Source organism: Daldinia childiae (genome assembly GCF_008694065.1).
Source record: "Daldinia childiae strain JS-1345 chromosome Unknown Scaffold1, whole genome shotgun sequence".
Classification (NCBI taxonomy): Eukaryota; Fungi; Ascomycota; class Sordariomycetes; order Xylariales; family Hypoxylaceae; genus Daldinia; species Daldinia childiae.
The window spans coordinates 2276889-2299707 of NW_022984642.1; the positions used below are offsets into that span (position 1 = coordinate 2276889).

The 22819-nt window shown below is 44.7% G+C and overlaps 7 protein-coding genes across 10 annotated transcripts; 3 read left to right on the forward strand and 4 right to left on the reverse strand.

Moving 5' to 3' along the window:
* Positions 1 to 310: 310 nt before the first annotated feature.
* On the forward strand, positions 311 to 1546 carry GL218_00604 (Protochlorophyllide reductase A, chloroplastic; the record flags this gene model as incomplete). Its single annotated transcript, XM_033577031.1, has 3 exons — positions 311 to 771; positions 859 to 1059; positions 1138 to 1546. The coding sequence occupies 3 exons, from the start codon at positions 311 to 313 to the stop codon at positions 1544 to 1546; spliced, it is 1071 nt and encodes a 356-aa protein (XP_033441827.1).
* A 1248-nt stretch (positions 1547 to 2794) lies between these two features.
* Positions 2795 to 4455, forward strand: GL218_00605 (Aspartic proteinase yapsin-3; the record flags this gene model as incomplete). The annotated part of the gene is made up of 6 exons (XM_033577032.1): positions 2795 to 3083; positions 3136 to 3375; positions 3454 to 3648; positions 3700 to 3808; positions 3872 to 4251; positions 4328 to 4455. The coding sequence occupies 6 exons, from the start codon at positions 2795 to 2797 to the stop codon at positions 4453 to 4455; spliced, it is 1341 nt and encodes a 446-aa protein (XP_033441832.1).
* Positions 4456 to 4686: 231 nt separating this feature from the next.
* On the reverse strand, positions 4687 to 5607 carry GL218_00606 (putative prolyl 4-hydroxylase 10; the record flags this gene model as incomplete). Its single annotated transcript, XM_033577033.1, has 3 exons — positions 4687 to 4746; positions 4813 to 5338; positions 5390 to 5607. 3 exons carry the CDS (start codon positions 5605 to 5607, stop codon positions 4687 to 4689), a joined length of 804 nt encoding a protein of 267 aa, XP_033441825.1.
* A 383-nt stretch (positions 5608 to 5990) lies between these two features.
* GL218_00607 (Protein disulfide-isomerase) lies at positions 5991 to 7303 on the forward strand (the record flags this gene model as incomplete). Its single annotated transcript, XM_033577034.1, has 5 exons — positions 5991 to 6117; positions 6173 to 6188; positions 6255 to 6446; positions 6538 to 6895; positions 6956 to 7303. The coding sequence occupies 5 exons, from the start codon at positions 5991 to 5993 to the stop codon at positions 7301 to 7303; spliced, it is 1041 nt and encodes a 346-aa protein (XP_033441826.1).
* Positions 7304 to 7520: 217 nt separating this feature from the next.
* On the reverse strand, positions 7521 to 9399 carry GL218_00608 (Tripeptidyl-peptidase sed1; the record flags this gene model as incomplete). 4 transcript variants are annotated; one of them, XM_033577036.1, is made up of 6 exons in its annotated part: positions 7521 to 7569; positions 7629 to 7735; positions 7801 to 8606; positions 8688 to 8893; positions 8949 to 9069; positions 9120 to 9399. In XM_033577036.1, the coding sequence occupies 6 exons, from the start codon at positions 9397 to 9399 to the stop codon at positions 7521 to 7523; spliced, it is 1569 nt and encodes a 522-aa protein (XP_033441829.1). The 4 variants fall into 4 exon arrangements, with proteins under 4 accessions (XP_033441829.1, XP_033441830.1, XP_033441828.1 ...); XM_033577037.1 differs by having other exon boundaries at positions 7629 to 7759; XM_033577038.1 differs by having other exon boundaries at positions 8676 to 8893.
* Positions 9400 to 11279: 1880 nt separating this feature from the next.
* On the reverse strand, positions 11280 to 14495 carry GL218_00609 (Replication factor C subunit 3; the record flags this gene model as incomplete). Its single annotated transcript, XM_033577039.1, has 4 exons — positions 11280 to 12589; positions 13224 to 13598; positions 13654 to 14297; positions 14359 to 14495. 4 exons carry the CDS (start codon positions 14493 to 14495, stop codon positions 11280 to 11282), a joined length of 2466 nt encoding a protein of 821 aa, XP_033441833.1.
* An 819-nt stretch (positions 14496 to 15314) lies between these two features.
* On the reverse strand, positions 15315 to 16499 carry GL218_00610 (uncharacterized protein; the record flags this gene model as incomplete). The annotated part of the gene is made up of 1 exon (XM_033577040.1): positions 15315 to 16499. The coding sequence occupies one exon, from the start codon at positions 16497 to 16499 to the stop codon at positions 15315 to 15317; it is 1185 nt and encodes a 394-aa protein (XP_033442278.1).
* Between the last annotated feature and the right edge of the window lie 6320 nt (positions 16500 to 22819).

Below are 22819 nucleotides of genomic sequence, written 5' to 3' on the forward strand. Positions count from 1 at the left end.
TCGCGACATAACGTTAATACTGAATTATTACATTTTTGCGAACGGGATTCTCGGGGTGCCGGTGCGTTAATGTAGTCCGCTCATATATAAAAATCCGCGAGCACTGTAACGCTATCGTTATATCCGTTAACTATAAGGAACACTCTAACTTTTCTTAATAATAATCCATGTCTAGTCCTTTGGGGAAATAAATGGGGTTAGATTCCCTATATAATGACATCTCAGTATAAAACAATTCGATTTTCTATCTGGTAATCCTCTCTAGTTTCTACTCATATTCCTAGTAGTTATTGTTTACTTAAACGAAACAATGGCCAAAGGCTCTATTCTAGTTACCGGTGCCAACGGCGGCCTGGGTTCCTCCATCGTCGACCAGATCTTACATCGTTCGTCACTTGCTCAAGAGTATCATGGACTATACACGGTCCGCAAGGTCGAGACCGCGGATGCTGTGAAAAAGGTACTCCAACGCGCTGGCAAGGTGAATCACCAATATGACCTCGTCCCGCTCGACTTGGCGAGCCTCGCTAGTGTCCGCCAAGCCGCTGCAGACATCAATTCACGAGTTTCGAGCGGCGAGATACCACCTATCCGTGCCCTAGTGTTATCTGCGGCATACCAGGAGCATGACCAGCACGATTTCACCAAGGACGGGTTTGACATGTCCTTCCAATCCAGTTATCTTTCGCATTTCCTCCTGACGCTCCTATTACTCCAAAGTATGGACAAGGAGAAAGGTCGTATAGTTGTTCTAGGTAGCTGGACACATGAGTAAGCGACTATGACTTCCTCTATCAATATCCATCAAGCCTTCAGTTGTCTTCAGTTCACCATAAACCCATAGCTAATTCACCTTAGCACTACCGATCCTAGGAACAAAGTGGGACCATATGCGGATACTTACGTGCCCGAGGAGTTCCATCAGATATTTAACGACCCCGAAGGCAGCACCGAAGCTATTGCTAAGGGTAAGTGGGGTGTTGCCGCAGGGCAAGCAGAAACTCCTATTGCTGGTATGAGGCGGTACGGAGCTGGGAAGCTATGCGAGATTATGATGATGTGAGCACCCCCCTTTTTCTCTTCTTACTACCTTAGGCGTAGTTAATACTCTGCCAAACCGAGACTAATGTTGCCCAGGCGTGAACTAGCACGGCGTATACCGCAAGACCCAGCTCTCTCCAAAATCGCGGTGCTAGGCCTCGACCCAGCAGCGATGATGAGCGGCATAGCGCGACGTAGCGGCTGGCTGGTGCGAGTTCTCATCATGCAGTATATAGGCCCGCTGATTGCGCCGATTGTAACGTGGCTAAGCCCCAACGGTAATCTACGGACGACGTGGAAGTCGGCCGCGGATGTGATACACGCGTGCTTTGATACAGACGGCGGACTTGGCGAGTACCCGAACGGGATCTACCTTAACGGCACGGCCATCTCGGACGTCGGGCCGGAGGCTAAAGACGAGACTAAGTGCCGCCGGCTATGGCACGATAGTTTGGGGTATGCAAATATTAAGGAGGGTGATACTGTGCTGGCAGATTGGCGATGAGGTGAGGACCGATAAGTAGTTTATGTAGGATACCCTGGTTTTTTTTTTGGTTTTTTTGTCATATTGTTTTATATCAAAACCTACCTGATTGAAGTGACTTAATTGAAGTGCCTTAAGACCGAGTGTATATGCGCTATGCTGTGATATCCAATGTTGCATTATATTTTGCGGAACATCCGAAGTCGGCATCCGTATCCAGGGTGAGATCAAATCTGCCGAACCCAAAGTGAGTGCCGCCGGGTCGGTATCAAATGCGTTTACCGCGGCCGAAGAAGGGGTTCGCTCATCTTAGCATGCTACATGCCAACGTAGATAGATATACTGTAGGTAGGGACCGTCGTAGCTCGGACGCACGAAGTTGCATCCTTTACCTGTACGATGGCAGTTTAAGAGGTTACTGTATATGCAAAGCTCTTAGAAGGGAGAAGAATGCGGTCATATGCAGCCTTGCTGTACGACCAGGAGAACGTTACATGTGTGGGGTTATATATTACGGTTATATTGAGAACTTGCATCAGCTAACTGTTTCTTCTGCATCCGTATCGTGCTCCAAATAGTCTAGCCGTTATTCCGAACCACGGAAGTCCAGCTAGAATCTCCATGATGTGCTTAGGGGTTCATCTATTTTGTCCACGATAAGTCTAGTTCTTACACTACGTCCCGTGGTTCGAGTATAGGATTCAATAAATATCTCTGCTATTTTGTCTCCGGAGGCAATAGGGCATCTAGCAATAAATTTTGAAGCTTTCCCTCTTTTGCTATTTATCCGCGGTTTGCAGTTCATAAAGATCTACCTGCGCAACGAAATGGCTAACGTATAATAATTGCGGTTAAAATCGTTATGTGTGTGCCTGGAACCGTAGATCTTGGGGAACCATGTTATGCAGATAACCCATTCTATACCAACCAGGTAGGTAGAACCAGCTTCGTCTCATATATACATCTCTCCTCGTGTATGCCGGCTCTTAGTAAACAGCTTATTGGTCCATTTCCGTCGTATGAATGTATCTGGATCAGCTGCGTGTAGCATTGATTCGACGTTCCGCTGCCCTGTTTTCTGAAGGACGCATTCAATTGCCATTTAACGAGTTTCTCTGTAAAACTCTTCCATAAAGAATTCAGGGCGGACGCCTGATAATGTCATCATCGGGAGAGACCTAGGCACGGGCGGATGGAAGCGCACGTCTTTTGGAGTTCTAAGCCATCCCTTCGGAGGTGACGGATAACTCGGCCAACGATAACTCGACAATGGCGCTCATCAGGTTGCTTTTACTAGGCCTGCTGCCGTTCCTATGCCTGTCGGCCTCCCTTCCGAAGCCATCACGATTTGACCAACTGGGACAGAGGGGCAAGCTGACAAGTGCTCACCGCACGTCCGAGAGCGGAAGGCATATCAGAGCTACGCTTCAATCTCGGAAGGTGAACAACATAACTGGTGGTTCGATGTCCATATATGATGAGACATCTAATATCTCAAGTCGGTCACCACGAGAGCCGTTAGCAAGATACGGTGCGGGGATTGTATATATGCTAGAACGTATGCTATTGACATATCTCATTATAAGACGGCAGCTAATGTCCTTAGGTAGTTGCTCTCGGAACTCCCGGACAGATAATTTCGGCTATCCTCGATACCGGATCGTACACGCTACTCGTGGATCCGGACTGTAACCAGGCGGCGGACCCGAAAGCTTGTCGGACATATGGGTACTACGACACTAAACAGTCGTCTACCGCCAAAAACCTCAATGGCTGGTTCTCTGGCCAATTTGGCACTGGCTATATGGAGGGGGTATGGTTCAGTGACACAGCCTATGTCGGGCTAGACAGTATGTATTCATACCCCCTTTTTAATACTCTGACTAGGACATGACCCCATATATTAACGAGCATAACATTGGTAATAGACCTACCGCTTCCTAATCTAAGAGTCGGGGTAAGCAAGTGGAGCGAGTATATTTGGGCTGGGGTGTTGGGCGTCTCATACGGCAAGGCGTGGAATACCGGATACCAAACCTTACTGGATCTTCTTGTTACGCAAAGCTATATTGAAGTACCAATATTTAGTTTAGGCGTCGGATATCAAGGTGGTGGGAGTCCGAGTAAGTTATCACAGATCCTATCATCATTTTCAGGAGACTGATTTCCCTTAGGTGACATAATCTTTGGAGGAGTAGACAGAAAGAAGTTCCGAGGATATCTAGAGCCTCTAGAGGTTTACCCGTACCCGGACCAGCAACTGAAGCTCTTTGGACAAGTAGGGTAAGGCGCCCTCATAATCCTATACACAGGTAAAAACACTGATGTATGCTAAAACTTACAAAGCTATCGGGTAAATCTAACATCTTTGGGCGTCACCCCTCCTGGACGGAACGAAACAATGTTGACTGACACTGATTTCGAACGTAATGTACTAATTGACTCGGGATCTACGTATACATATCTCGACGCAGACCTAGTTGCTACTATTGCAAGGGCCTTAAACGCGTACCAAGATGAGAATGGAGTCTATCGTGTATCATGCGACATCCGAAATTTGGACGGCTCCGTGAATTTTGGGTTTAACTTTTATAATATAATCGTTAGAGTCAATTATGCCGACTTCATCGTCGACTTCGATAATTATTGCGCTCTAGGGGTCCAGCCGACAGATAACAAAAATTCGACGTGGGTGTTAGGGACGAGTTTCATTCGAGCTGCATATCGTAAGTACTGCTAAGAAATAACCAGAAACTTGGTAACGAAAAATAAGAGCGGCTGCTAACAGAAAAAATAAAATAGTGATATTCGATCAGCTGAATAATGCCGTCTGGATTGCACAATACTTCCCGTGTGGCGAGAATGAGATAGCGGATCTCACTCAGGATGCCGGCAGACAACTGTGGTTAGAGGTCACTGGCTTATGTTGATCGAGAAGGACGAAGAAGCAAAAGGGATGTGGAAAAAGGAGGCCCAAAGGGTTCCGATGTGCTGCCCGGCGCAAGGGATAGGTACCTATGAGCCTGAAATTTCATACCGCTTCATTATGCTTATAGACATGCTATATACATACTATAAGATAGCCATATCGTTAACATTTCGCACGTATAAGTCGTGCTTAAAAATTGAAGAGCATTTATTATAATTTTTTTGTAATTACGCTAAACATCTGGTCCTCTGATATCTTCGCCCAATGGACCTTGCCTCGTCCAAATATTCATCTACGAAACTATGTCAGTATTTTCCACGGAGAATAATAAATATGATACCGCTAAAGAGTTACTTACCCCTATCTTAGAACCACTAGTAACTGGCAGACCAGCATGCAATGTCGCCTGATCCCCCGTACCATCTTCGAGCAAGTTCTGCCAGAAGACCGCGTTGCCAACGATAGGACGGAACGTAACTCCATTCTCCCACGGCTCATCGCAGTCGACGAATTCGCACCAACGCTCATCGTGGGGTGCAGACACCATAGGAAAATTGGTACCGCCGCCCGTGATGTCTTCCGAGGCGGCGACGTATGCGAAAAAGGAGCTCAGCCGGTTGCCACCTAGCGCAGAGGTCGCATGCGCTGCGTTCGTGTACCAATCGGTATGAAAATGGTACCGTTCTCCCTGGCCGTACTTAACCAGCTGCAGGGGTTCAAGGTGCGTCCGTGGCACGTCAAAGCCTTGGAATAACAGCGCTCGCTCCTCGATGCACCGAACCACGACGTCGCGCGGCACGTTGGTTGACTGCGAAGTTCGCGTCTGCCTTAGCCCTTGGGCGCCGGATGCATCAGCGACAGCGGAGTGGGAGAAAGTGTCTTTGCTATTGAAGATTGTTAGTATATACGAATAAACAGACGAGTGTGGTACTTACGTTATCTCCCGGAGATGCGCTTGTTCTTCAGCTGTGATGAAATTTGCTGAATATATGACTAACGGCGATTTGGATACTATATGGCTCTGATATGCTGGATGTTGGCAAGTATAATCGCTCGATGATACCAATGGTTTTTGTGCGCCGCCGTTATGACTGTGTGCCCGAGCCAATCCAATGGCGAGCGATAGCAATGTTAAAGATTTCAATGAATTCATGGTGGATTTAGTAGAAGGTTGAGGTTACGAAAGAGCAAAAAAAGAATAATGTCGCTTTCATTTCTTACGATAATATTCAAATCTTTCACTCTCAAGCAGTTGGCACACCTACATCATAGAAAGGAGAACATGCAGAGTCGAAACGTCAACTGTCTGCGTAAAAGGAGCTTTCCCCTGTTTAGTGTTGCAGTAACCCCTAGTCGAGCTCGTTTAGTGGAGAGCTCTAGCGCTGATCCAGAGTCGTGGAGTCGGACATCGTCAGATCTAACCCCTGATCTGCAAGGTAGTAAACTCAGCTAGGTATACCTACATAATATTTGAGTCTATGAGTTCCCATTCAACTTATCGGGTGACAACATTGGCGATACTTGAATATATTCACGATGAAGATCAGAAGTACGGAACTCTTATATCTGCTAGCAGGCACTAGAATAGCCGTAGCATGGGAGCATTCCAGCGAGGATGAGTTTCGTCGAGCTATAGCCGGTCATAACCATGCTCTAGTTGCTTGTAAGTTATCCATCTTAAATTTAATTCCAGAATCTCTATTCTAACGTGAATGTAGTTATAGAACCAACAACGTAAGTTACTTATAGCCCAATAATCAATCATACCTCATATTTTGGAGACTGATAGGATTTATTCAGAGCCGCCAGCCAAGTTCTAGAACCAGAATGGACGTCTGCGGCGGAGTCAGAGAAGAAATCTCTAATAAGCGTAGACTGCGCTTCGGCTGCAAGCTTGTGTAAGGAGTTCGATGTCATCTCATATCCCGCCTTACGATTTTTCGATGGCCATGGGAAGATGACACCGTACCGAGGCCCTAGGAGGAGATCCTCGTAAGTATCCGCGATTACCGAATCAGCAATCTCACTTGTCTATTACTTTTTTATTGTACCGACTCAAAGTAGTGAACTAAGACTCCAATAGGATACTCTCATATCTAAAAAGGGCGGTGCGTCCCACCGTTATGGTCTTAAACTCCGAAAAGAAGGCTGTAGCATTCCAGTCCAGTGATGACTACGCAGTCGTCGCGCGGATAAACCCGCAAGACCAGCATGTCAAGATCTTGTACGATACACTCGCCTCCCAGTACCGAGACCGCTTGTCTTTTGGATCAGCGGAAACAGATAAAACGACAACAGTGACGTGCTACAATAACCGCGACAGCCAACAATTCACTATTTCAGACTTAACGGCTATTGACGCTCTGCCTCAGCTCATTGAGAATTGCCTCACACCCGTGATCGGAGAGTTTACTCGGACGAACGAAATGAAGTACCTTCAGGTAAGTTATAGCTGAATACACCAGATACTTAAGAGTCATTAATAACGCGGTGTGTAATAGTCCGGCAAGTCGCTCGTCTTCTACTTCTCCTCGTCATTTGCGGAGCGGGAAACGTACGTGGCGGCCATGCGGTCCGTAGCCAAGATGTACAAAGAATATCTAAGCTTCGTGACGGTAGATGCCAACGAATACGGAGACCTAGCCGCGCCCCTGGGCCTGGTGCCCGGCATTTTTCCCGCGCTGTCGGTACAGAATCCTATGTTCGGCAAGGTATTCCCGTATCCTCGAGGACGGGATATCGCACCCGAAGTTGTAGGCGCGTTCCTAATGGATATCGGCCAAGGCAAGGTTGAGCCATGGGATGGGACGATGAGCGCAGATGGAGGGCGTGCACACGATGAACTATGAACTAAGGAACCAAGTCAACCAATCCTCGAATAAGAGAAGGAAATAGTGTATTATTTACATCCATAGTACTCCAAAATCAGGGCAATAGAGGTAACACGTCCATTGTCCAAGTAGAAGCTAGGTGTACGAGAATAATTCACATTTCTTAGAACCCAGGTTCCGTTAAAGTCTTTACAAAATTCAGATTCCCTCCCGTAGGATAAGCTTAAGATAGGCTTTACGGCAAGCTCAAAAAGAGCTCCAAAAGCTTGGGGTAGTCCGGAGTACTATAATTCATATCATATTGGTGACTTATTCCTCAGAAATCATGCGCGTGAATACATACCCCATTCCCGATACAGGATCCCATCCCTCAATAGCCGGGAAACCAGTCGTCTTACATGCCCGGTTATCGCCCTTCGTGATATCTTTGAAGACTTCGGGGTGAGAATACTGCGCTAGGTGGTTAGGAGATATCTTCGTTGAGATTGATTCGAGAAGATATTATAAAAACTTACCAGGACTTGATGAACGAACCCGACCGGGCTTTTACCCGCCGCTAAACGCTCCTCGTTAATCAGAGTAATGATCGATCCCCAGAGTGGCGCCGAAGCGGATGTGCCACCAATGCTTAGTAGCTCACCGCCGCTTGAAATGACGAAGTGGTCTCCATTGGCCGAGACATCTGGATAAGCTCTCCCTAGCTTGTTAAAATGTCCTATACCAGCGTTAACGTTACTAAAGTTACCGCCACCGCCTTCGTAACCCTCGAATGGAAGCTTAGCCTCTTCAAGGTACTTATTGACAATTTCCTTTTGCCAATCCGGGGCATCGTAGATGTTAGAGAATCCTCCACCAGACCGGAACCTGTCCGTCGCCTCCTCGGGGTCGACACCAGGGGTCCCATTGGTCTGCAGGACGGTCGATCCTACCGTCAAGATATAAGGACAAGTTGCAAGGAACTGCGGATTGAAGACGTCCCGTGCGGGACCTAAGCAACCAGAAGGCGCAGCAGGAGATGAGAAGCCGCCGACGCCGTCATCGCCCGATGAGATGATGATCGTAGAGCCTTGTAAGCCGAGCTTCATAATCTCGGCACATTGCCGCTGCTGATAAGACGCCGGGAGATCAATTTCTGCTCCACTGTACGAGATACTAATGACGTTTGTCGGCTTGTATACACCGCACATCAACTGGCCGCTGTATCCAGAACGGTCATGCGGATTCGGGTACACAGGGTCTCGACACTCAGGGCGTTTACAATTACCTGTTTCGCCATATGCCTCGAAAGTGCAGTAGCTGCCGTCGATTGCGTTCCAAAGGTCTAAAGTAAGATATTAGCAAGTGCTATATAAGATATTATTCGAATAATGGAATCGCGGGTTGTTCCTACTATTAAAAAAACCCAAGTATGACTCTGGATCAAACTCGTAGTTAGTCTGGTACCACTCGTCATCGACCTGGTAGAGTGCAGGCTCCTGGGGCCAGATCAACCCGTACGCCATTTGAAAATCGAGGTTTGATTCTGAGCCGGCCAGCCTAAGGTTTGTCGTGGCCCCTTGCCCGCCGTCGACGGAAAAAAGCTCAGGATGCGTTCCGTTCGGGATTTCACTACGAACTATTAGCATCTTTAATAGCGCCTGTAAAGAATCGAAATTAATATTACTCCGTGAAGCTCCAGAAGAATGTGTCGAGATCATGCTGTGTGTAGTGCTGCCCAAGGGATTGGAAGATTCCCATTTTGTTATCTGGGTGTTTCTTGGACCCTTTCGGAATACCATACAGAGCTAAGACTTTTAGTTAGCTAGTGAGAATGTTTCCTGAAGAGAAATCATACCCCTAATACAATCCGGTGTGATATATTGGTCACAGCCACCAGGCAGCGTTAAATTGCCGCTTGCTACATCTGCGGGTTCCACTGGGCTCGCAAAGCGTAAAGGTCCCTCTACATTTGGTCCTGTAGTCCGTTTAAGGGGTGCGAGGATATTCTTGCTCCTCTCACTTTTGAGCTTAGAAAGTTCACCTTCATCAACTGACTGACCGAGACGATTAATGGGGTGTACACCGGCTTCCCTCCGTTTCTTCGATGGAGGCTCTTGGGCGTTCCCGTAACCCATGAGCTTAATACCGGGTGTAATGTAGTCAACGTGTCCTTTCACTTCTTTCGGCAAGTGATATCTTAAGAATAATTAGCCCGCTGTTTATCCCCTATATTATTGCTGCACTCACTCATCACAGGCAATGTTTTTAGCACCTGTATCTACGTGTTCCCACACGTGATAGTCTGCCATTAAGAGATCTTCTACTTTATTAACGGGGGCGTCGAATTGTACCCACTATACGAATTATAGTCAGATGCCCATCAAGGCTATTCATGTTAAAACGATAGTGTATTGGCTCACTTGTTTATTGCTAGACTGCGAGATGGTATTAGACGGAATCCCCGCCTTGATTAGCCAGTCTTTGACTGTCTTGATACTCGCTTCTGACGGCTCAAATAATTTGACAACCTCTTCTGCTGAGAGGTGATTACCATAATTCTTTGATTGAGGGTTTGATCTTAGGAATCTTATTAGCTATTTTGGAGAAACGTATTGGGTAAGAAGAGCCAACGCACATGTCCATCAACAAATTGTGACCTGATTGGAGGTTTTGCTGCTTCAAACCTATGCGCATAGGTAAGATAGCATCAGGTACTGCCCTCTGCAATTTTGTCCAGGATCTTTCTTGCACCGCAGCCCTTTTCTCATGTTGGGTATGGGTATCTGGTATCCTTCGTCTCAGTCTAGAAGATTCGGCGCTTAACGACTGGTGAAAAGGGGGCGCGCCAAAAACTTCTAGCGCGGCCAAAGCCGCCAGAGTCATGAGATTAAACAACTTCATTTTGAGGGCCACTTGAAGGGGAAAACCGAACGGCCGGCAAACGCAAGAACCACGCAACCACACATGGGGTTTAAGAGATAGCCGGTGCTCGTATTATATTAGCACTACTGTAGAAGCTAGCTCCGCTCTGTTTGTAGGAGTGGTGTGTAAACACCACAGAGACCTCCATGCCGACGACCGCTTTCGGCATTGCTCAAGCCAAGGCAAGAAATATACGACTGTCCACTCTCACTGGGCGCGGGTAAATGTATATGTGAGCCAATTAGCTCAATCTTGCTTTCCCTTACAGTCAATGGTTGTCGCTTGTTAGCAAGGGTAGAATAAGAGGAGTGACGTTAGAATATTTGGAGATTTATTGACTGGTATTTACAAGGTTATCCCATGAGCTGAGGTCAGAAGCCGGTAAACCCCAATACATGGAAAGGTCAGATTGGTGAACATGGACTCGGCTAAAATCGTACCAAGACTACCCGGGCTTTTCTCTGATTTGGTGCCATGGATGTGAGTTTGAGCGTCACCTGAGGCTCGATATCAGGGTAATCGTCAACAAATGATTCATCCTAGTAGGCGGGAAGAAGGACAATGCAGAAGGAGAACATGAGGGTCTAATTGGATACCATACGATAAGAAATACCCCGTCATAGCTGTGCTCATAGAGGCTCATTAAACTAGTCAGTATTTACCGGACCGCATTGTATATAACCGGCGTTCATGACAGTACTAGCATTGCACAATATGTGGCGGTAACCCCTCTTGCCACTCAAAGTTAATCAGGGCCAGTCATATTTCACGGCCCTCATAAACTCCGAGGACGAATATTGTTATTCTCAGGTCTTACCCAAATTATCAAACTTGAGAAAGGGCTAGACTTGCAGGGGCATAGACATCAGTCTCGTGACTGAGATGAGCTCCCTATGCTAAACTCCGACTACAAGGTCCGGACTACCTACAGTAGTTAGGCAATCATAAGTACAGCGGCTGAGAAGATATCGATTTGCCTATTATAAGGTCCTTATGGCAAGGTCATGTCGTTAGGATTATCGCGATAGTTCAAACAAGGTTGTCAATAAGACAATCTTAGTTTAACACCCCCGCCGCTCGTTAGTAGGCATCACTAAAGGTAACCGATATAATCATTAAGAGGGCAACGTCTGATGTTGTTATTGACCAAGTAGTCATTAACGTCATCGCGGAGCGAGTTCTCGAAGGTGTCTGGTAATGAAAGATCCCAATATTCTGCATATGGCGAGTCTTCCTCTTGCCCATACAACTCGCCACAAATGCAAGCGTCGTCTAAGTTCATCGTCTTCCGAATCTTGGGGAGAAGCAACAGCCATGACGTACTTCTCAGTCGAATGTCTCGGAGACATAACTCCTTAAGAGTGCCTTTATGTCTTCTGAGCATAGACATTAGGTCATGCCGTTCACATGTAATATTTCCCAAGGTCAAACTGTCGAGATGTTCCCATTTATGCTTTGGCTCCATTATATCCTCGAGCCGCGCAGCATATCCGTGTTGTTCCGAATGCCAGTTAAAAACAATATATAACGTCTGTAGTTGAGGTAACGATTTGATAAAGTCGCGCAATAATCCCGTTTCTAATAGACGGCGACACTGAGGAACCTCTGTACCGACAAGTAGATCATCCGTAACGCTGGCATCAAAATCATTCTCACCAGTATCGATGCATAGCTCGAGGCATGTAAGGTTAGAATAGAAGGAAAGGGCACTTCGGAGCTCGGCGGCTGGCTTCTGGAAGAACTGCCAGCTGAATGCACCGGCGGTAAGTCTTTTTAACTTGATATTGGCATTGAAGACAGCAGATAGGAGAGAATCAAGCTGCCGACATCCCATCGGTGTCAATTCGTCACCCGGTTTAATCAAACATCCTTCAAATGGAGTCTTGTGGATGCCATGCCAAAACCAAAAGTCGGATGACATAGTGACTTCCCGAAGCGACGAAAAGCGAGAAATGACCTCTTTGAGGCAAGAGATATCTTCATCCGTCTTCAACATCTTCTCCTGCTCATCGATAGCGATCTCGTAATTCTTGTAGAGCCTCAGGAGCTGCTGGTTTCCTATACGTGGTGGCGGTGCTTCATTCGTATGCTGGGCTATGATCTTCTCTCCGCTTCGAATGATAGAATAGTATTTACGAAATTCATCTAAGGATTTCTTAGGCGATTCTAAAGTATGGCCAACATAAACCAGCGAGCGGACATTCTTGGATGCAATAGGGTGCAGAGAAATGTGCCGGAGCATATCAAAGTCATGGGGATGCAGATAAAATATAACCTCTCGGAAAGCAAAGCAAGCGCCGGCGTCTGCAAAGGCTCTGCCGCATAGTCGGAATCTGCGAATATCCTCGATATCGAGGTACGAGCAGATTAAGCATAGTATCTCCGGGATCATCACGTCCATAACTGTAGTGTTTAAAAGATAGACCTTAGATAGATAAGCCTAATATAATATACTATAGTAAACGAAGTGAGAGTATCAGATGTGGTAACGCCAGTGAGATACACGATACACGATACACGGATAAGAGCGATTGAGTCACGAAAGTCAAGGTTTAGGTAGAAAGTTGCCAATCATCATTTGATTATGAAACTCGACTGACTACGCGAAACAAAGCCCCTTTGATGCACGTGTAAAAATCTTACTTGTAACCTGCGGGGCATGCAATTAACAATATATATAATTATACGAATACTAAAAGTCCGGGGCCAAAGCCCAATTCGCACTATACCGCATAACATTTCATATGTAGGCTTTGCTTAAGATTACTCCATCATTTTAGACTATACCTACATGTACGTAGTTAAGTATAATATAATTACCTCATTACATATATGTCTTATTAGGTACGTTGATGCAAGGCATGAACTACAACTAAAAGTTGAAGGGCCTCCGAGCGTAATAAGGGTGAACATTAGTCAATATTCATTCGTTAAATACCTGAGTAGGAATCACATCTAATGGTTCCATCAGTCCTCATACACTGATCAACCCTCAAGTTCTTTCGTATCGACTTCATTCCTCATCCCATAAGCTCACAACCCTCTCTTACTACACCTACTACTGCACCTGTTTGAATAGCCTCACTTCCACCAGCAGACACTCTGTATTCTATCTCCGCTAGGCCGTCAAGCCATCTAATCATAACCTCAGGCTTCACCTCCATCTTTACTAGTTGCTCCGACAGTGCTGTGATTATATCCGCCAACGCGAGGCCGTTGGCCACCTTCAGCGTATTGATCGTCGATAGGCAAGTGGTTACGTCGCTAGTTGCGAGTAGCGTACTGGCAATCTTTGTGATCGCATCAGGAGGCGGGGCTGCTATACAATTGTAGATAGTCTCAGTCGTGATAGTTTCCCTAACGATATCTTTCTCGGGGACCTTGGGCGCGTCTTTTGGCTGTATCGGCGTGCCTTATCAAGTCAGTATTAAGCAGCAATAATATTTCTGGAAGCTAGGAGGGCTTACTAGATGCATGACAAGCCTGGAGCACATTTAGTGCTCGTCGCATGTCCCCTTTACTCAGTTTAACCAGAGAGTCTGTAGCCTCGCCTGAGATTTTGACACCCTCCTCCAGAATAACTTTATCCACCAAGACCCGAATATCGCCTTCTTTTAGAGGACTAAATCTGAAGCGTGTACATCGAGACAGCAATGCGGGCGATAATTTGTGGGTGTAGTTGGCGATAATACAAAATCGCGTGTTCGCTGTATACTTTTCCATGATTCTTCGCAAGGCCATCTGAGCGGTACTCGTCATCGCGTCAGCTTCGTCCAAAATAATGAGCTTATAGCTTGCCATGCCACCAGGGCGTGAGGCTCCGCCCATTGTGAATATCTGCTTCGTCGAAGCAAAGGTCTTGATCTGCTCACGAACGACGTCGATACCTCGATCGTCTGAAGCATTCAATTCTAAGACCATCTGTCGCGTATTCTCTGTCCCATAGATACGTCTCGCAAGGGCTAGGATAGTGGACGTCTTGCCTGTTCCCGGAGGCCCGTAGAGAAGGAGATGGGGTAATCGGTTCGAATCGACGAACTTGTTAATGGTGGCTAGGATATCTTGGTGGCCTGAGACATCGGATAAGGAAACGGGTCGGTACTTCTCAACCCTATCATTCAATTTAGCAATTGGGAGCGGGGGATATCTTAGAAGCGTTGTGGTAATCCTACCATGGTAAGGAGTCTTCTGCTTCAACAGGTAGGTTTGCAGCACTGCGTTTACCCTTGGCAGTGTTATCGGAAGAAAATGTAATATCGATAGACTTTGGAGGGGCATCAATGTCCATCTCATCTTCGAAATCAGACATGTTGAAATTTTAAGGATTGGCGATAGTACCGTAGCTGCTCGTTATCGTGAAATTCGGCAATGGAAAGCTTCCTTTAGGAGGTACCTATTATAGTAGCTTTTCTCGTCGGCGTTCAATTCTCTTGAAATCTCTGAAAAGCCACAAATATTCCCTACGATAAGAAATTTCCCTATTAGTAGTAAGTAATCTTAAATAACCTTCTTTAAGTTAGGTTAGTTAGATGTACATGGGAGTTTATATGTTTCTGTTCAATTCGATTCTAGAATTTTGTTGAAAGACGCGTAAATTGAATCTGCTTAACGCGTCCCTGACTGGCAGGGGTACCTAGGTACATAAAAATAGAAGTACCTATGAACATCGGGCACCTGAATGCATCTAAAAATGTACCTACATGCATGTATCTAATGTACATGATACATACATAAATGTCCGACTCCACTAAAACGCAAGGGACAAGAGATAGGGAGGTACAAAGTACTTATCTTCTATTTCAACCTCAATTTTACTTCACTCATCTATCAGTAATATCAGCTTTACATTCAAAGTCCATGACACTTTCATAATCAAGCTCCTAACATAACCCAGTACGTCTAGATGTCGGATAAATCTATTACTGCGAAAGAACACTAACCTAACTATATAAGTTGAAAAATGGTATCATATGTCCTCCTGTATAATGTAACTAATATGTATATAAAATCATGTTCGCTATGTAAGAATAAAATTACGGATACTAGTCCTTGTTGCTAATATCAAGCTGCTAATCCTGCAAAACGAACTTCCAGGTTCGACTATTGCCTTAATTATTCTGATTTCTTTTCAAGACTTATTCTCGCCCTGTTCATTGCCAGCGGGCACAAACTCACTAGCCAGTAGCCATTCTCCATCAAGTGACGACGACGAAGAAGGTAACGATAACACAGAACCACTCTCAGAATCACTATCCGTTGACTCTTCCCAGTCTTCGCACCTATCTGCCTCGGTAAAATTCCGAACAGTTAATTCACTGCTATGCTTAGGATGTTCTCGACTGGATTGGTTTGATTCGCGTCGCGTGCTTACGATGTAGTCAACCAGGTCAAGAGGCATCATGTTTTCATCTTCTGCTAGGGCAGCGTATAAATTTTCAGAACTGAAGTCTTCAGTATCGGCAGTGGAGGAACCAGCCTCGCCTGGTCCCGCTGACCCATCAGTAAACTTCTGAATCTCATGTTCCTGAGTGTCAGCCCACCATACTTTATCCTCTTGTCGTTCATATTCATCCTCGGGGAGACTCATTTCACCGAGCGGGCTCCTAGGACTTGTAGGGCTTCTCAGCCCATTTCCCATGTCCTCTTCTTCCAACACCGCTCTCGCCTCGTTCAGAGGTAAGTCGTCGTCGGGGCTCATTGGCACACTTGCAACAATTGGTGGAGATTGCGGCTCCTCTGGAAGTGCCTCGAGAAACGTCTTCCTGAACCTCTCTGCTCGTAGCTTATACCTAACATGGTGGCATTCAGAAGGGTAGTTACAATCAATCATGCAATTGTGTGACTCATGGAGGAAGGCCTGCTCGCGGCGCTTTTCTGACCGGCCGACGGTCTCCATGCCGAGGACTTTCCGACGCCACGCCCCCCATTCTGCCCACCCATTGTAATCGAACTCAGAAACACACATCCCACTACGACGACGTTTCTTGCCCCTGCGTGTCCTCTGGGGAGTTGCTGAGAGGCAATAGTCGTGAGAACAGACGAGACAGCGGCGAGTGCAGCCGATCCGGTAGACAGTGTCACATGAGTGACACTGCCATAACCAGGGGAATGGCTTCCGAGGAGGTGGAGGTGGTGTAGGCATGCCATCTGGTGTTGAGGGCAAGATGTGTCGAAGATGTAGGCGAGCAGGTGGTGTCAAGGGAATAGAAGTAGTTCGGATATCAGATGATGGTGAGGAAGTAGGGATTATTGTCGGAGTCGTGGACTTCTTTGAAAATATGGAGAGCGTCGGCAAGACTCTACGTGAAGGCATGGCTTTTCCCCTGTAGTATCTTTGCTTTATTATATATGATATTAAGACGGCTGGTTGAATGACTATTATGTGAGACGAGCTGTTTGATTGCAAAATATGAACGGCAAAAAGTCTGTGGCTAGAGATACCCAATCTGGGTTTCCTAACTCCATAAAAATACCTTAATAATGACGACTCGTCGAATTTTACAGCACCTCTAGGGTCTGTGGTAAGAAAATATTATAGTAAAGAGAGTAATTGGTTTCAATATTAGACGAGACTAGGGGTCTCAATAAGGATTGTAGAAGAAGGAATGACTGATTTAGAGAGAACAACACAACTAGAAAATAAAACGGAAGAAAGATTGGAATATGGAAATCAACTGTGCTAGAGTAGGACTTTTAGAATCCAATCCAATCCAATATATACAGTCGGCTATCTTATAAACGTCGTCCTACATTGATCTAGCAAACACTTATACAAGAGATGGCTACTTTGTTTAGATCTTTGCAACAAAGGTGCTATAACTCATATATGGCTTGACTCACTCGCCCAAAGTAAAGGCACTAGTAGATCTGAAGGACATATACGCCGGTAATTTATCTTACACCCTTTGTGGGACATGCACTTTTCATTCACTCCTTGTAGAGAGCATACGCGTGATGTTGATGAAGTGATAGCTTAGTGCTTTCCTCAATGACCAATGACAAAGGGTAAGTATCAGGCAGACAAGGCAGATCTATTGGTCGTTGATGGTAAAACAGTAATACTCGAGTGACAAAGCGGAATAACAAGAGCAGGAAAAGGGGAAGTATGGCGGTGCTGTTGAGGATTAATTATAAGACAAAGACAGTTCGGGGGCTAGAGGTATGGAAGGATTTAGCAGACGAGTAACCAAGTTGATAGCACACATAGGTTTATCTTACATCTAAGTTGCCCTACGCTTTATGTCCAAATTATCATAGCCCGCCGAGGTCACACACACTCCACAATATCTGACTGCCTCTATTTATCATAACCTAAGTCATATCATACAAGCGTACTAAATTACTTTAAGAGAATAGTTAATACAAGCAATGGTATGTATATTATGCATCTTAAGCTCTGTAGATAGAAGTCATGGTAGCTACAAGGGTATTGATTACTCATTTTTTGGTAGATGTTGTTAAGTGAATATAATAAAGACCTATAAATCATATAGTGTACCTCTGAATTTTTAGTGGACATATTCTATATACTAATTGGTCTTCAGAAAGTACGCAATGATAAAACGACTAGTGTCTAATATAGTTAACCAGCTGTTCATATATCATTATAGCAGAGCACATGTCGATCTACGCGTTCAATAATAGACAACTATCTCAAAGAAACTTTGTTAATGATAAGAATATTTAATTTATTAATAGTCCTATGAGTTCATTTTAAATTCAAAAGAGTATATTTCGATACATTCTTAAGGACTATGCGTACCCACCCACCTTAGGTAGATGTTTAGAACAGAATACTAGACGAAATGTACCCAATTGCAATTGAGAACCTATGCTGAAACTATATAATAACTGGACAGAGCAATAATAGCTTAGCATGAAACTGTAGCAGACTTTGGTTCCGGACGATAATCATAACGGGCAAAGACGGCATATGCATACTCGTTGCATCATGATTTATTACGTGCTCAAAATTGCGTTCTACTTCAATTCGACGTATAAACTTAATCTACCCACTTCCACGCCTAATCTATTGTCTATCTAGATAGAAATATCGAGTAAACCCCAGTAACGTGAAGGCTCCCTCGAATAAGGAAGCCGCTGCAAAGAATCTGGGTACACAAGACGCTCGTAAACGCCTCCTAACAAAAGCTTGAGCCCTGGTACCAACCATCCAACGTAATCTGATCCACTGAGGGGGAATTGAAATCTAGTGCATAAACGCCCCCTAAACCAACCACGCTACAAGTGGAAATACATGAGACATATGAGGAAAATAGGAAATAGCAAATCATGATCCAGCCACCTCACCAAGATACCAAGGTCCTCGAAGCGAATTACTCGCCTAAACGACTCGTGCGGTCTCGTTATTTAACGTGTAAACTTAAATAAGCGAGGTTGCAATGCTACCATGGTCCCATGGGCCTCTCGTACCTCGGACGTCAGACCTGGCTCAAGCTCATTTCGTTCGGCAAGTTGGAGCAGCCTCTCTGCCCAGATCTTCCACTTTCCGAGCCACATTTGTTGCTCTTCAGTTTTTCCTTTTCCGATCTTCTGCTGGCATATCTTGTGGCCTGCTATCATGATGTACTGCACTGCCACTCTTATTAGGCAGCTACGCCTAACTCCAGGAGGGTTGTCCTCCTCGAGAGCTTTCGGGATGTCTACGCAGGGGAATTTACATTTTTCTTTGAATTGGTCGTTAAACCCAGCTTCGATGCAGCGGGCAATGAAGGCGGAAATGTTGACCCATTCTCCACACTTTCTCTCAAGCTCCTCTGGGCTAGTGTCATCTTTTGCTATAAGCCAAGTTAGCGTGATAAGATACTAGCTGCTTGCGGGGAGCTCCTGGATCCATACGGGAGTGGTTTTCCCATTTCTGGCCCATCATTCTTTCGATTACGGGTTCGTGATCGTAGACAACATAATCCTCCTGTGGCACGCGGCACTAGTGTAAGTAAAGGTCAACTATTCGTATAATAGAGGGAATCAGCGTACATTTTCAATCCTGATCTCCCTCGGTGGTAGATTTCGGAGTTCGAAGAGTAAGTCAATGATGGCATATTGTAAACCGTGGTGGTAGGGTATGATTAAAACCAAGTCGGAGACAACTCCGTAAAGTCCGGTAAGGAACTCAACCATGCCTTTGTCATCTTGGTCTTTCAGCGCCGGATTGGACGTCAGATATGTATCTTCATAATAAGCATCTATCTGCAGAGCCGCATCTGAAGGTAGACACCCCCTTGCCGAAAAAAGGGATCGTCTGAAGATTTTGACGATTGCATGCCTGGCGGTTTGCGAGTCAGTCGTAGCGATCTCGTTATCCAAAAAATCAACCCAGGGTTGATTCGAGCGGCCCGCGCGGAGATCTCGGATTGTACCCATCGTGCTAAGAGCAAAGAAGTTGGTTGTGTTTTTTTCCCACTACTTAATATAGCGGAACAGTCTTATTCTAACGATTCCTACGCAAAGTTGGACTCGAAATGGGAGTGAAGTGGAGATAAGTAGATTTTAAAGGTTCCGATCCTAAACAACGAAACATACACCAGGAAGCACAGCTCGCCGCCCGCACAACTTTGGATAATACTTCTCTCGCTATTTATCTTGCCAGATTGGCTTTTTTAAAAGTATAAGCGGATCAAGAGGTATAAGGTCCGAGATTTACTGGAAAGACAAGAAAATCCAAAGCCCTAATAAATATACGGTGGGACAAGTTACTGGGTTCTTGGGTTGCTAGGTTTAATAAGTTGCATTCTATAACGTAGACTACGAATTATCCACATCACTACTAGAGGTCTCCACAAGTTTTTCTTGATGTGACAATTTACTAACCTAGAGTATTCAAGTGCTGGGTTGGCGGACCCTCTTAGTGCTGGCACCAACTACCAGGGCTACCAGGGCTGCCAGGGACTGTCAAAAGTGCAGGCCAGTTAGTCTTGCGTTAGCGCAGCTGCACGTTTCAGATAGCATCAATTGATTCTTCAAGCAAAGACAAAAAGCTTCGGCCGATAATGTTCCACACTACCTGCCTAAGGTACCTAGGTAGGTAAGTAAAGTAGGTACCTGTAAAGAAATCTCACGATCTTACCCAAGGGGTATAAAAGAGAGGAAATAAAAATAAGCTTAACTACCTCCTATCGATTATAAAAGCAAATTCTAATTAAGCGAATGCATGCAACCTTAAACTATAAAAGGTATTATTCGCTTAGCTATAAGCTTAAAAAAGAAATAACTTATTAACTAACTACCTAAACTAACTGCAGTCAAAAAAAAGAAATAAAGAAAATAGGTACGCACTGCAGTTTTTGACTGACCGCTAGGTGCCGATCGTCTTGCAGAGTACATAATGTAGACACCCAGCCCCGGACGCGACAGGCACACCATAGACAAGGATATATTGAAAAGCAAAAGACATCGTCATTTCCCTTCCCAGTTCTCGGTTACCTCATCGCGGGTTATTTCCTAGTGATTTGTCAGAGAGCTTGGACGATAGCAAGAAAACAGATCTTAACCACACTCGTAATTCAAGCGAAACAAAAAAAAAAATTGGCAACTTAAAATCAGTAAAATAGTGCCCAAGGGCATTAGGCTCTTATCAAAGGTCCGCCACGTGGCTTTGTTTGCTACCATATTTTTTTTTTCTTCCCACGATGCATTAAAGAATTATATAGCATCGCTGCCTATATAACAAAGAACTATGATTCTTCACCGCGCGAAATGACATAGCCGCCCCGGCAATCAGTAACCCCAAATAGTCGTCTTTCATTGGTTTCCAAACGTGTGGACAGTCGTCGAATTTAACCGTGGTAATGGATCAACTAAAATCTCACAATTCCTTCTAGAAGCAGGAGTTCGAGTTTCAGTGCCGATCGGATGCAGCCGTTCCCAACCCCATATAATTAATACGTGGACATAATTCTAAACTAGTAAAGCTAGTAAGAGCCTCTAAGCTCTAAAAGGATGACCGGTGGATATCTAAGATGACTTAAACCTCAAGGATATCTCAACATTTTCAAGGACCTTTCGCATGCTGCTATGTAAATAATTTATCGCATTCGGTATATCTACTTGATTTGATCTTTTAAAGTTTGCCAAGTCTCTCTCCATGATACATGTGTAAAGAACAAGCCAGCTGAGTTTTCTATATTAGGTACATATACGGAATACCTAACCTGGGTATCTTGTTATTTGTATACCTAGTTTCAAGCATTTACCACCTTCATCGACGTTACAGATTCTAGCGACTTCAGAGACTCCCGTTGACATTTTCATACTCAGCGCTACAAAAGACCGTGTGAGTTGACGCATACGACAGCTAGATAAGAGCGATCATACGATTCCTCAAGCTATACGACGCTACGTTTTTGAAGAAAGGGAAGAGAGCGAGAGTCTTACGTGGTCTCAAAATGATCCTTATATCACGATTATCATCAGCATAACTAGCGTTTCTACAAAGTAGTGCTAAAAATACCCTAGCACGGACAAAGCGATGCAGAATCCCAGAAAGCAGGCCTCGTGATTATGAAATTCTACCTAATATATCAAGTGTGGATAGGCCCCTTAAGCAGCGGTCAACATGGAAGTTCCCGGGAGCACAGTTCCCAGTGGGGGCAAGGGATATCAGCTGAAGAAAGTTAAAACATTTCGAGACAGGGTATAAAGTAGATCCTTTACGATGGGATATTTCAACTACGTATTCTGCTATGTACGCCTATAACCTGATACTTCTCTCAAGTTCTCTCACTGTGAAAGAGATGGCCACTATCTATATTTAGATGAGATTGCATGTCTAGCTTGAACCTTAGCAAGCGATAATTAATATTATGTCCAAGACACTATGATGCAATCTTGAAGTAAGTATATCGTAGAGGGGATACAAAATTCTAACTAGTGAATCCATAGGCTAATAAAAATCTATGGCGAAATCTGTGGCTATGAATTGTCAGGCCTCGGTTATATTCATAGTCTTTTCGTGTAACCGCGCATCCCTGTAGTAACGTACGTACTACTGGTACCCTATCAGACATATTTTAATCATCAGTTCTAGATGGGAGGACAATCCTCATACGCCTTGGCTTAGAGTAATTGCTAGACGGACTGTTGAGACATAGCATAAAGAGGGAAAATGTACTCCATATAATACGCAGATATGATATTTTATATTTTATATGTCAAGGGACCTAGAATACATTACGAACTATCTTAGGTAGGTAAACAAACTATTCTTCAAGGTAAAGCATAACTACTTAACTAATGTAATAGATTGGCGTAATTCTTAGCTTGTCCTCTTAGGCCTGTAAATGCATAAAAGAATATATTGTCACGAGGTAGAACTAAACAGCATAGAAACAACTTTGTTGTTCTGCAAGGAACTCTAACCTATCTATGAGAATTTACGTCTATACTGAACATGTCCTTTGTTCTAAATGTATCATCCGGAATCCTAACATGTATTGCCTCAATATTATAGATCTTGACTAGTAGGCTATTTATTGTGTAAATTAAAAATGTACCAACCAGCTTGATTCTACTGTAGTTTTTACTTACCTGGTAGATACAAAGTAACATTGTGGGAAATTGAAACTGTATATCTTGTTCTGGATATATTATTTAAAATCCTAACAGTATAGTACT